Below are 14,543 nucleotides of genomic sequence, written 5' to 3'. Positions count from 1 at the left end.
TCTGAAGGTTCCTGGACGAGATGTCAGAGGACAAAGCGTTTGATCTCTGCAAGACGAGAGCAAGAACCAAAGGGAATCACTTCCGACAAGTCGACACCTGCAGACGAGCAAGGGTAGAGATCGCCCGGTCGTCCATTAATGGTGAAAGCGTCGGAGCTGTTGACTTCACCTCCCGTGCTAAGAGCCTCTTCCAGTATTACATTGGCGCCCCGGTTCCACCACTCCCCTGCAACGCAGCAATCAACAGAACAAACTGTGAGTAGAACAGGCGGTAATCGTCGTCTTCTCCACCATAACCGATCAGAATCTATGACGACCGAGCATGATGACGAATTCTTGGAAGGGGTGTGGGAAGGGGTAGCGCGTTCCGCGCCGGGGGCGAACGACGATGGCGCCATGGACGGTGGCTCGATCGAAGTCGTTGTGCGCGTGCCACCAAACGGTTCCTTCCTCGGTGGAGAGGATGATGGTGTAGGTGAAACTGGCTCCAGGCTTAATGGGGCACTGCGTGATGAACTCAGGGCCATCTAACCATGGATTCCTTGGCTGCTTTACTCCATGCCTGCATGTTTCTTCGATCAATTGTCGTGTACAAAGGCAAACTCCCAACGAGGATTTACTTGATGATTAGCGAAAGCCGTCAGTAATCAATGGCCATACCAGTGGATGGTAACATTCCTTGATGCATGGTTGTGGACCTTCACAACAATGGTATCTCCTCTGTGAGCATACAGATTGGGTCCTGGAAACTGCCCATTGACTGTCAGTATGCTCTTCGTTCTACACAGCCGAGTACGAGGAACTTCCTCCACCTACAAACAACAGCATTCCAAATCACACTCTCATTCACAGAACATGAAGCAGAGAAGAGAGTGTTTCAGAGGAGTACTCACATTGAAGACATGGGAATGAGTCTTGCCACATGCTTGAGTTGAAGCAAGACAATGTAGCAGCACCAACAGAAGACACAAGAAATCCATCTCTGCAGAGTGGAAAGACTGCTGCTACTGTCGTAGCATTTTTATAGTGGACACAGAGATGCAGAGCTCGGATTACAGGCTGCCTTCTGATGGAGACATTGCACCTTACATGGACCTTCTTTCTTCTCTGAGTTCATTTAGGAAAGAATTGGTGAACTGAGGCATTCCACAGCCAACTCTACATTTCTGGTACCTCTGAGGGCTCATTAGGTCCTCAAATGTAAACTTTTCTTCTTCTACTATTTCTTGCTTTTAACTGTGACGGTGAGACTACACTCATATCAAAGAACTTATCTGTCATCCATTGGAAGCCTTTGTTTCGATCAAAAGGTATAACACAAAGCAGGTTGGCAATTACGAGTCATGGTTACCTGGACTTCGTATGAACTGAACAATAGAAAGGATCAGCATTAACATCTACCAATTTATCTCAATCATCTGCCACAACCACCTGATGGAGTTTTTCTCTGGCTGCATTTGCTGCTTTGTCAAATATGATTGATTCCAACAAGCATTTGGCTTTAAAGAGTAGAAAGGAGGGACTCATATTCCATGCTTTTGATTCAAAGAGGCCATCTTCGTGTTGATTTCTTCTCATGCAGGCTAGTTTTCCACCACCCCAATTAAATCTCAAGATGGATGTGATGGTAACAAGCACTAGAGAGGCTAAAAATCTACCTTGTGTTAGTTGAGTTTGGGCTGCATTGACTTCTTACTCTCTTGGCAAGCAGCTAAGAAAGCAAAAACTGGCTGGATGAAGAAGATGACCTCTTTACTCTCTTCACAGTGACAGTCACTAAAGAATCCCCCATTCCTTTTTAAGTCAGCTCTCAACCCCCACCATTACAGCAAAATGTTCATCATTTAATTCACCAGCTACTCCCAGGAAAAACTGGGGGTGAGATCATTATTTGCATCTATTCTTGTTATAGAGGTACAGAAGAATAAGAGAACATTGAAAGGTTGATATGTTGTACTTATCTAACAAAAGATGCATGCAATCTTCACATAAGATCCCTTCAGCATTAAGGATTTGTTTGTATCCAGACCTCTTTATTCAATGACATGTTAATAACTACCAAGATCTCTGATCATAGCCCCATTTTTCCTCAATAGATTTTGCAAGACTCATTGTGTCACGAAGGGAGAGGAGTAGAATATCCAAGTCCAAGAACTCTTCCTACTTAAGTTTCTAATCTAAATTCCTCTAAGTAGTTTGAATTTGATTAGGATATCTTCTAAGTAATTAGAATCTAATTAGAATTCCTAAAATACTTACCAACCATAACACATTGGATGTAATCTGGTCATTGTCCATTATCTGAAAGCAATATCAGAACAGTGCCTCATTAAATACTACAAGGATGAGTTGCAGAAGGAAGAGTAGCTGCATCTTTAAGCTTTAGACCGTAGAAAACTCATGAGCTTGGTATCGTATCCTCCGTCTCCGGTTCCATGGCTGCAACTGATGCTAAGGAATATGAACTATGCCTCTTAAAGGGCACAATTTGGTAGCACGTCCCTAGCCAACCATCTACAGCCACATCAGTGCTAACATAAAGTTTCGAAGTCGATGTGACAGACCATATCAGTACGACACCACCCCGCAAGGCGTAGAACGACGTCGCTTGGGTGTGACAGCAGTGCTGCTTGAGTACAACATCATCCTGCAAAGAGTGAAACGATGCCACCCCACAAAGAGTGGAACGGTGTCGCTTGGGTGCGATGGCAGCACCGTTCTTGTATAATGCCATCCCGTAAAAAGTGGAACGGCATTGCTCGAGTACAACTCCGCCCCGTGAAGATAGGGATAGCGTCGCTAGGGTGCAACACCGTGTAGGACAACTGATGTCAGCACGAAAGGTATGGATTCGTCACTTAAGAGGTCGACGACCATTAAAAGACTGGGGGCAGCCAACCCCCGTGGGGAGGCATAAAAACCCATCGTTTAGTCAACACGAAGGAAGGATTTTTTTCTACTCAAGCATTATGCTCTCACTCATTCAACCGAAAGCTGACTTAAACTTCTGAGGAGTCGAGTCGGGAAATCTCCCTCCCAACCTCGACCTGTGTGTAGGAGCTCAGCAATAAAAAAGATGGTCTTCCTCAGGAGACAACGTGGGAGACCCTACGCGCCAAGGGCTTCGAGACAAAGGGCTGCACCGAACACAGAATGGCCGACGCTAGCTTCTGAGACCCGAGCTCTAGACCGAGCAACCTTGCGTATTTGGGATCCACCCTAGCCGTACTGACTCCCCGGAAATTTGTGCACATTGAAGCTGGTAATTGATGCATTAACAAGTAAGAGAGTGTTGGGATTGATCAAGGGAACTCAGAATTTTATGACTGGGTTAATGTGTACTGGTTTTTGGATTCATAAGGACCCAAAATAATCACTAATTTCACTCCTTTATAAAGAAGTTTCAGTATATTTCTATCATCTGAATCATCCATTAGAAATTTCTTATTTTTCACTTTCTCACACTTAAAGGAGATTTCTCATACATTCACTCCGCGAGGTGGTGACGGTCGCCGGCCAGGAGGACAGCTCACTGCAGGCCTCGGTGGACATCTCCATGGTGGTCGGACGGAGGACTTTGCACGGGTGTTTCTGGGTGGCTTGGAGGGCCACCGAGACGGCAGCAATAACGTGGGAGGGTGATCGCATGCGGTGGAGTCAAAAAGCAGTTTAGCTTCATTCGCTCACTTTTTTCTACTGACTTCGTATGAAGTGGATCATCAAATATGAATCCACCCACAATCATATTTGTGAGACGATATCCAAATCTGTAATTTCATTATCATCAATTTTCTCATATTAAATAGAATAAAATAAAATAATGATAAAAAAACAAAGAGAAGCAAATATAGGATTTTGTCTCAGAAAAATGTCCTAAACGAAAAAAAGAGTTTATCATCGCACGACAAGAATACCTCAATCCTCATAAATGAACTCGTATGTACTAATGTATGGGGGATGAAGCATGTGGATAAGACGGGTCGGATCGACTCTTAATTGATGGGAGTCAGGCCGATCCTCTTCGACTGGGCTCGGCCGTCCTGACCCGATCCAATAGCAGTGGCGTGTTGCGGATAAGATAAGGCAGCTGAACGCAGTCACGCACAGCCGAAAGCTCAAGTATTAACAAGAATGCCCCAAACCCCGCGTCCACTTCTCCTTCTCCTTCCACGTCTCGTCTCTCTCTTACCATGAAGACTCTTCTACTCTCTCCTCTCCCTAGCCCCCCTTTCGCTCCGCCCAAAACCACACATGTTCCCCTCTCCCCCTCTCCTCACGCCCTCTCATCCTCCGCCGTGACCCCCTCCTCCCCCTCCACTGCCGTCGTCATCGGCGCCGGCCTCTCCGGCCTCGCTGCCGCCACCCACCTCGCCTCCGCCTCCGTCCCGTTCGTGCTCCTCGAGGCCTCCGACGCTGTCGGCGGCCGCGTCCGCACTGACTCCCTCAACGGCTTCCTCCTCGACCGCGGCTTCCAAATCTTCCTCACTGCCTATCCCGAGGCCCGCCGGCTGCTCCATTACCCCTCGCTCCGCCTCCGCCAATTCTACCCCGGCGCCCTTGTCTTCCACGACGGCCGCCTCCACCGCGTCGCCGACCCTTTCCGCCTCCCCCTCTCAGGCCTCGCTTCCCTCCTCAACCCTATCGGTTCCATCCCTGACAAGCTCCTCGTCGGCCTTGCCCGCCTCGCTGCTGCCTCTCGCACCGACGCCGACCTCCTCTCCGCCCCGGAGACCACCATCGCCCAACGCCTCGGTGCTGCCGGCTTCTCCCCCTCCATCGTCGAGCGCTTCCTCCGCCCTTTCCTAGCCGGCATCTTCTTCGATCCGGACCTCGCCACCTCCTCCCGCCTCTTCGACTTCATCTTCAAGTGCCTCGCCCTCGGCGACAACACCCTCCCCTCCGCCGGCATTGGCGCCATTCCAGAGCAGCTTGCAGCCCGGCTTCCCCCAGGGTCGCTCCGCCTCCGATCCCGGGTAGCCGCCGTCGATCCGGGCGGCGAGTCCGTGACGCTCGAGTGCGGCGAAGTGGTCTCCGCCGACCTGGGAGTGATCGTAGCCGTCGAACAGCCGGAGGCAGAGAGGCTTGTGGCCCAATTCCTGCCGCCCAGGAAGGACAAAACCGGTGCGATTCGGAGCACGGTTTGCCTCTATTTCTCGGCCGACCGGGCGCCGGTCACGGAGCCGATCCTGATCCTGAACGGCTCCGGCGAGGGGATCGTGAACAACATGTTCTTCGCGAGCAACGTGGTGCCGTCGTACGCGCCGGAAGGGAAGACGCTGGTGTCAGTGTCGCTGGTGGGGGCGTTCCCGGAGCGGTCAGACGACGAACTGGCGGCGGAGGTGGTGCGCGAGCTGGCTGGGTGGTTCAGGCCGCAGGATGTGGGCGCGTGGAGGCACCTGCGGACGTACCGGATTGGGTTCGCGCAGCCTGACCAAACGCCGCCGACGAACCTGACAGCACGGGAGCCGAGGGTCGGGGCGGGGCTGTATCTCTGCGGCGACCACTGGAGCTCCGCCACCTTCGACGGGGCGCTGGTGTCCGGGCGGAAGGCTGCGGAGGCGCTCCTCAGAGACCGCGGCATGGTGCAGGCGTGACCGCCGGGCCTCCATTCATCCGTTCTATTTGATTCGTTTCCGTATAAATTGATCGTTCAAATGTATGTATGAATACGTGTGTACGTACATGAGCTCTTTCTTTTGCAGCCGAGAATGCAATGTTGGCAAGTGCTCGATGGAAGAATTTTTTGTAGCACAATTTACCGACATCACAATTAGAACCAGCAGCGGATTTCTCGAGTTATATAAATTTACATTTATTTAATCTACAGTATTTTTTATTGTAGTTAATCCCATCAGCTAATAACTATTAGAATATCAGGGGTATTTCAGATATTCTATATTTTTACATTTATTAGATATTGATTTAACATTAAAATCATTTGAATATATATATACACACACACACACACACTTAAAATCATTTGAATACACACACACACACACACACACACGGTCGACATTTCGAACCGTCGAACCAAACTTCTCCGCTGTTCCATTAAATTTGAATGCTGCTTTTCGAGCCTCAAGCAGCCATAGATGGGCTCGATGAAGTAGTCGAAGGCGGCCAATGGCTTCTGACGGCAGTGGCGCCACTCGAGCTCTTTTGCCGGGACGTGGGGGGGGGTTGGTGTTTCCGGTGGCGCTGCCCCTGGAAGTGGGTAAGTTCATCATTTCCGGTCTTTTATTTCTGTATCTGTTATTGGCAATTTGTCAGATTCAGGTTTAGGGTTAGGGTTAGGAGTAGCGTTTGAGTGAGAATTACTTTTCAGGAAAATTTAGTGCTAGAGCAGGTGAAGGGAGGTGTGAATGAGAAGTTAGGATTTGGAAATGGTGTTTACAGGTATTACTGGCTGCTCTGTTAACATATCAAAAAGAAATAAAGAACATAACCATATAAGGTGGATTAAATGTTCTCAGAAAAGACCAACAAATGCACCAGCTGAACCAAATGAGTAATTATAGACATGTAGTGCCGTGAGACAGATTACAAGCTTAAGATAGTCTTTTAAAATCTTAATAAAAACATGTTTGAGCATCTTTAGATTCAATAGTACTACCCTCAACAAAGCTTAATAGCAGAGAACTTTTCATGTAGTTGACCCCAAAAATATGCAAATTATAGCTGGTTTTTGGTTAGATATCACAATATCGATGATGGTGGTGGATGTCAGGATCACAAGCGTGGTTGATTCTACTTGAAGCTTTTCAATTATTTGCCACCTGCTTCGTTGATGTGAAAGTTGCAACAAAAATTTCTTAGTTCCTCGAAAATTAGAAGTCATTAGTGTATTGGGAGAAGCAAACATTCTCTAGAATATTCCTTAAACGTGAGGAGTTCACAAAAGTCAAGAACATAGCAAAAGAAGAACTCGGCCGATATGAGATTGATATATGGTACTTCTCTCCCTTTTCTCCAGAGTACAGAGACTCTTGAAACCCATATTTCTGTGAATTTCGCCACAATTTCATGAAGCACAAAGAACATATAGAGGATACGATAAGCTGTATCCGAATTTCAAGTACTTGCTAGCTTTAAGAAAGTGGCATGGACACTTTTTAATTGAAATTGAATTTTGTGACCATTCATTAATATTGTTTTCCCTGTAAATTGTCTGTTAATATGGAGTATCTATAGACTTATTATGCTGCAATTTTTTTTTTCTCAATTCCTTCAAAGAACTTGGGTTGCCTAGCTGATTTGAAAAGTGCACACCTACTGGATTATGTTAAGCTATTTGTACATGATATGATTTATTTTCTTCTAGACATGGCACGTTATGAATTATACCTATGATATTAGTCTCACTGGCAAACCATAACATGATATGAATCGTCGCTATGACATTATTTTGAAGCTGCAGTTGTATCTGATTTAGTATCTGCCACTTAACTTTGTAGTCCTGAACAATTTCTGGAGGCCAGAATAATCAAACATTTTGCATGTTGAACCCTGTAATTTGTTAGTTATGCCTCTTCTTAATGCTGCTTTTTTTTTTTTCTGTGTTATTGTTCAAAGGATGTTGGCTTCTCACAAATGCTACCTCTTGCTTGGCGGAGAAAATGTGACCTTGAGCATCCTCCAGGTTGCAAGATCCACAGAAGTGGAACCCTTTCTACGTTGGAGGTGAGCTTGTTTTCGTCGAATGTGCATTTCTTTTCCTTCATCAACCCTGCAGCAGTAACTGTGTATGTTTTCCCTTGCTGATGAATAATATTGGATTCATGTCAAGGTTTTTGAATTTGTTCATCTTTGAAGCTTCTTATCTTTTTAGATTTATGCAGTAATAGGACCTTTTTCTTACTCAATCCAGTCTGGTTGTTTCTGGGAGTCCTGCAAACACATTTTTTCATCACTTTTCTTGTTAAATTATTTTGGTTTTGTTGTCCCATTGCCTTCTTCCTGGTGCTGCATGTGTTTACTCTCTTGTATTAAAGTTGGATATCTACGTAGGTCATTCAGTTTGCTTTGATCTATTTCTTTTCAAGGCACATAATAAAAATTGGATATCCAGAGCAGCCACTTTCTGATATTGGACTGTTAAGCTATACAGAGGATTCTTTGCCTTGACAGCATCTCTATCAAGGTGAGCTTCCCTGTGCATCCTGTTCTTCTCCAGCGTCAGATGTTTTCGTACTTCCATCTGTTCATCAATGATTTATTTGCCTTGACAGCCGCTCCTCTCTTTCTCCGTTCATCACCGCTTGTGTTTTCTGTGTTGAAGGTTCTCTCTGCAAGTTGAGTCCACCTTGGTGTACATGTTCGACCTCGTGGTGCCTGGGTGATTTAGCACGTTGGGACAAGAATACGAGCAGTGCTCGAGTAGTCACGGAACAGCGCGTGCATCAGGTGATTGGCCCACCATGCCCACCAATATATCTCTCATTGGCTGATAGCCAGAGAGCTCCGCAGTTGAAGCGGCTCACTGCTGGGCTCGCCAGAAATATGTACGCTTCGGAGGTCCCACCCAATTCGCCAATGGGAAAGGGAGACGCAAGGACCCGTCCTCGCATCCAGGTGGGGCCCCATAAGGTTAATGTTACCTGATTCATCGTTCGTCTAGATTATAGTTCATATAATCTGCGCAGGGCATTATATCGTGGATTTCAGCAACCATTTGAATGAACTTTACACGATTTGCCATCGAGCCTACGTAGATAAGATGGCAATTGATGTGTTAGCACGGCTTGATTCATGGTCGATGTCGGGAGTCTTCGATCGTCTAAGCTAGTTACCGAGGTCGGGAAGCTGATTGGTGGCTCTTGTTCGAGACGTTGGTTGATGGCTCTCCGTCGGGATACTGGTCGATGCATTGGGGGGAAGCAATCTCTCTTGATCGAGATGATTTTGCTTTGGGGGTGATCGTTCTCCTGCATAGAAGGCCCCGTCGGGTGGTTATCGACTGTGGCCCCTCGACGAGTAAGTCAGTGTGGGGTTTTGCTTTCCGCTCCTTTTTGCCTCCTGGGCCGGATGCCGGCCAGGGGCTTTTATACTACTGTACAAGAGTCGATCATATGCGGGTTTGGCGTGGTGCTCGATCCTCGAGGGGTGAGATGGTACCTTTGTGTGGTCGCCATCCCGAGACGTGCGGAATGGCGCCATGTGGCGCCGTCTCGGGCTTACCGGGACGGGACATATCGAGCGGCGTCTTGGTACGGTTGCTGGCTCGACGCGTGGGGGTGCTTCTCTTGCTGACTTGGCTATAGCGTGGCGTGACATCGATTGTGACGTGGCATGGGCCCGAAATATACCTTGTCACTTCTCCCCCCTCATCAAAGCGTGTCGTGGGGTCCTTGAGGGGGCGAGAGGCGCGCCTGGGTTGGAATGCCACAATTGCGTTGATTGCTCGCAGGGGAAGCTAGATTGGCTTGTTGTGAGGCGGTTCGAGGGAGGCGCCCTGTGCTTTGGGAATGATTTTGTGTTGTCGGTCGAGTGGCTGGGCCCATGTAGGATGATGCTGGTGAGTCGCTGGTCAGGAGACCGGGCTGTGTGAGCTGGGAGGAGATGGCCTGTTGGCCGAGTAACTGATCTCGAATTTAGGATTGTGGTTGGCGAGTCGCAAGTCAGGAATCGATCTGGAGCGACTCAAGCAAGGATTGTACCTGTGGGTTGAGTGACTGATCTCAGATTTAAGATTGTGGCGGGCGAGTCGCAAGTCGGGAACCGATCTGGAGCGACTCGGGCAAGGATTGGACCTGTGGGCCGAGTGATTGATCTCGAGCTCAGGTTTGGTGCCGACGAGTCGCAAGTCGGGAATTGATCTGGAGCGACTTGGACAAGGATTGGACCTGTGGCCCGAGTGACTGATCTCGGGCTCAGGTTTGGTGTCGGCGAGTCGCAAGTCGGGAACCGATCTGGAGTGACCCGGGCAAGGATTGGACCTGTGGGCCGAGTGACTGATGAGTCAGCACGGATTAGTGAACAGATGTACCGTGGCTGATGAGTCATCATGGCTTGGTTCACGAGTCGATGTCGGGAGTGTTCGGTCGTCTGAGCTGGTTGCGGAGGTCGGGAAGTTGGTTGGTGGCTCTTGTTCGAGACGTTGGTTGATGGCTCTCCACCGGGATGCTGGTCGGTGCGTCGGGGGGAGGCGATCTCTCTTGATCGAGATGATCTTGCTTTGGGGATGATCGCTCTCCTACACAGAAGGCCTCGTTGGGTGGTTACCGACTATGGCCCCTCGATGAGTAAGTCAGTGTGGGGTTCTGCTTTCCTCTTTGCCTCCTGGGGTTCCTTGAGATAGTGCCCGAGGTGACCTCTTCGGACCAGGTCCTCGATTTGATTCTGGAGGTCACCACAGTCTTTCGTGTTATGGTCGTAGTCTCGGTGGAACCTACAATATTTGGACCGGTCTTTGTGAGTAGCTTTCATGGGGTTGGGCTGTCGTAAGAGGCCCTTCTCCCTGATTTGGAGAAAGATCTCGGTACGAGATGCGTTCAGAGGGAGAGGCGAGGGCCTCGGGAGTAGCTGCTCTTGTAGGTCGGGCCTCCGGCGGGGTTGCACCGGGGCTGTTGAGGTCGTTCCTCGGGATTGTTCCGTCCTTGGCCTCTTTCCGTCCACGCGCTTTCCCGCCACCAGAGCTTCGGCGACGATGTACTGGTTGGCATGCTGGAGCATCTCGAGGATGGTTGATGGTGGCTTCTCGATCAACGACCAGAAGAACCTTGAAGGCTTCAAACCCATCAGAAACGCTTGCATGATTAAAGAAGGATGAGCGTCCGGGAATCCCTAGATTTCAGTAGCGAAACGTGCCACAAATTGAGAGAGCGACTCGTCTTCGCGCTAGGATAATGCGAGCAAGGTGGCCATGGAAGGCTTGGTTGTACACTGGCGAGGAAATTCTGCTCGAACTCCCTGGCGAGCTGGTCGAAAGACGAGACCAAGGACAGGCGTAGCCGGTTGAACCACGCTCGTGTCGATCCCCTGAAGGTGGTCGGGAATACCCGACACATCAATGCATCAGAGGTGCCATAAAGGGCCATCTGAGCCCGAAACACGACGACGTGCTCTGCAGGATCGGAGCCGTCGTCGTACGTCTCCAATGCCGGCAGCCTGAAGTTGAGGGGTATAGGCTTGTCCTGTATTTCCTGAGTAAAAGGGGATCCGCCAGAGCTGGCTTCGCTTGACTCACCCCGCGACTTTTGGAACTCGCATTGGAACTCGTCCAGGCATTGGTTGACCCGGGACAATTGGATCCTGAATGAGTCATCCGCCGAGTCGGATGATATGGTGTCAGGCTCGGAGTGGGGCGGAGTGATTCGCCAGGGTGTGGGTATGCTCTGCTCGGGCGGACCTCTCGAGTCCATCGTCTGCTCTCGGGCTTCTCCCGTCCCGATTTGCTCCCTGCTAGGCCTTTGCCGTGTCGGGTCGGACGGGGGAATCGCTAGTCGCACGATCTGGGGAATGAGTGGGACGATCGTCTGCATCATCCCCGCCATTGCATGTACTTGCTTGGTCAGGCTGAGGAATGCCTTGGGCGACATAGCCGAGGGTCCCGTGGTAAGTCCGGGGGGCGATAGCCCTGGGTCGTTAAATAGGTGCCAATAGTGATCTGGCGTCGAGGGCAGGATCCCCCCGTCTCTAAGGACGGGGAGGGATTGATCTTTGGGCCCAACAAAGGGGTGGCCGGCCGATGGTTCTCCCTCGGGGAGAGCTCTTGCGAGATGCTCCTGCGACATGGCCCTCCTTCTAGCGCCAAAAATGTTGGTGAACAGATGCACCATGGCTGATAAGTCAGCATGGCTTGGTTCACGGGTCGATGTCGGGAGTCTTCGGTCGTCTGAGCTGGTTGCCGAGGTCGGGAAGTTGGTTGGTGGCTCTTGTTCGAGACGTTGGTTGATGGCTCTTCGCCGAGATGCTGGTCGGTGCATCAGGGGGAGGCAATCTCTCTTGATCGAGATGATCTTGCTTTGGGGATGACCGCTCTCCTGCATAGAAGGCCCCGTCAGGTGGTTACCGACTGTGGCCCCTCGACTAGTAAGTCAGTGTGGGGTTCTACTTTCTGCTCCTTTTTGCCTCTTGGGCCGGATGTTGGCCAAGGGCTTTTATACTACTATACGAGAGTCGGTCGTACGTGGGTTTGGCATGGCGGCCGATCCTCGAGGGATGAGATGGTACTTTATGCGGTCGCTATCCCGGGACGTGCAGAATGGTGCCATGCGGCGTCATCCCGGGCTTACCGAGACGGGACATACCAAGTGACGTCTTGGTACGGTTGCTGGCTTCGCGCGTGGGAGTGCTTGTCTTGCTAACTTGGCTGTAGTGTGGCGTGGCATCGATTGTGACGTGGCCTGAGCCCGAGATATACCTTATCAGTAATGATATTATGAAGCATTTTCTCAGGACAAATGGTTAGTTTGTTTTCTCTTTTGGCTTAGCTTTCCAAATAGCTAGAGATTGGGTTAAGCAAAGATATAAAGTTTCCATGGACTACTTGTGTAGAAACCTTTGGTAAACCCTGGCACAACATTTCAAGGTGGAAGGGCCCCTTACAATGTGCCCCTGGTGTTTGTTGAAATGACCTAGACACATATTATCTTTTCGGTTCACAGTCCTGCTTTACGGATTCCTTATGCCCTTTCAAACAAGCCAAGTCGAGCCATTCCATGCATGAAACCAGGAAGAAGAAAAGGCTCATGTCAATTAATCAAACCCTTACAAAATGTGCAAGATGGAATCAGCATGCAGGAGCCTGATGGACCATGAAAGAACAAAGATGGAGAGGATCGAGGGACATGGTGGGGGGACAACGAGGTATGTAACGTTAGAGGACAGATTAATTTGGCCGGTGAAAAGCATCTTTTCTTTTTCTAGGTTGCTTTTTCATGATTGACAAGGAAAAAAATCATAGTTTACAGAAATCAATCAGAATATAATGATAAGAACAGTACTGATGGTAGGATGATTGAAATCTCCCCATCTTCTGATTTGAAAATTCCATTATGTCCTGATAAAAAATTAGTATCATCATCGATATACACAATAATTAATGGTTTCTTGGCTTGTTTGGATGTGAATAAATTTTAAAAATATATCTAATATTATTAAATGGATTTTTTTTATTTGTAATATAATATAACAACAGTTATATTATTGATTTTTGTTATTGGTTTTTTTTTATAGAATGAGATGAGCTAGATGGGACTGCACAAGTTTAGGATGAGGATAAATGACATCATTCCTGTCCCAAGGTAATGTGATTGTGAAAATTTATTTCTCCTCATGTTTTTATGTCAAAATTGGCCAAACCAAATTGCCGTGATGTTTTTTTTAAACCAACTCCTTTTTAAAGTTCAAGTATCATGGTCTCTTGGAGTAGAGGAAAAACCACTTCCTTTTCTATACTTTTATGTCTTCTCTCTCTCTTTCTCCACTTTTTTTTTCATCTAATTCTCTCTTCTTAACAACAAGGACACTCCTTTTCCTCTAACACCATAGTGCCACAATCACTCCTTGATCCTTCTTCACCACAACAGCACCACTGGCACAGTATTGTTTTAACATTAAAAATTATCCAACTATAAGCAAGTTGAGAGCAATCACCATGGAGATTTCACACTTTCACATATTGTAGCAACTGAAAATTTTTCGTCCCTATTCAATTAAAAATTTTCTTTCTGACTCCAGATGTTTTTCTGTTTTCCCAAAGAAAGTGAATCATCACTTTCATATGTAACCATTACATAATCATGTCTTCATTTAGAATGAGACTCAGACTCTTGAATTCTTAATTCTTAATTGTGCATGTAATATCTTACACAAATGTTTTAGCTTTTTACTTGTGATATGCTCTTATCGCCTCTTTCAACAGAAAAGAAAAAAAAGGAGAAATGAGGTCTTGTAACTCAAAATTTTAGTGTGTAACTGGTTCATGATATGCACACCTTGGGATCTGTTGAATATACAACCATGCATACACATTAATACTAGGTGGTTCCTATTTCATAGCTTTGCCTGCCTTTGCTTGTGCTTAATTGTTACTGTTATCCATGTATTCATTTGACGAATATAAATATCCTAGAACACTGCTTGATAGATACTGTAGATCTCATAGTATTCAGCATAAGTACGCACAGTTTTTGGTAGTTTTGTGTAAGTAGTTGAATTTTATGCAGTATGTTGCATGGTTTCAGAAGTTACTTGAAGGATTAAGACAAGTTCTGCCAAAAGATCTACCAACCACCCTTGTTCATCCCACCTACATGTTTGACACAGTAAATGGGACCATCATGTGTACATGAGAAAGAGCATTAGAGAGCAAGGAAGGAAAACACAAGAATAGATATCTCTGCAAAGTCATATAAGTACAGGGCAACCCAGGTCAAGTCCCTGCACTTTCTGCACGCATGTGCCCGCAACAGATGGGCCACCTCCATTTACTCTGTGAACCTACGGAGGCCCAATGGCACATGGCATAAGGGATGCACATGGAGAGTGGCAGAAATCAGAAATCTAAGTTGGATGACTTGATTTGTTCTCACATCTTG

At 47.8% G+C, this 14,543-nt stretch overlaps 1 protein-coding gene across 1 annotated transcript; it reads left to right on the top strand.

Moving 5' to 3' along the window:
* The first annotated feature begins 4,131 nt into the window (after positions 1–4,131).
* LOC135607986 (15-cis-phytoene desaturase, chloroplastic/chromoplastic-like) lies at positions 4,132–5,739 on the top strand. Its single transcript, XM_065100354.1, has one exon. The coding sequence runs from the start codon at positions 4,191–4,193 to the stop codon at positions 5,592–5,594; it is 1,404 nt and encodes a 467-aa protein (XP_064956426.1). The 5' UTR covers positions 4,132–4,190; the 3' UTR covers positions 5,595–5,739.
* Positions 5,740–14,543: the final 8,804 nt, after the last annotated feature.

This window comes from Musa acuminata, chromosome BXJ2-3 (assembly GCF_036884655.1).
Source record: "Musa acuminata AAA Group cultivar baxijiao chromosome BXJ2-3, Cavendish_Baxijiao_AAA, whole genome shotgun sequence".
Classification (NCBI taxonomy): Eukaryota; Viridiplantae; Streptophyta; class Magnoliopsida; order Zingiberales; family Musaceae; genus Musa; species Musa acuminata.
The sequence above is the reverse complement of the archived record's forward strand: the minus strand, read 5'-3'. Positions and strand labels throughout refer to the sequence as shown.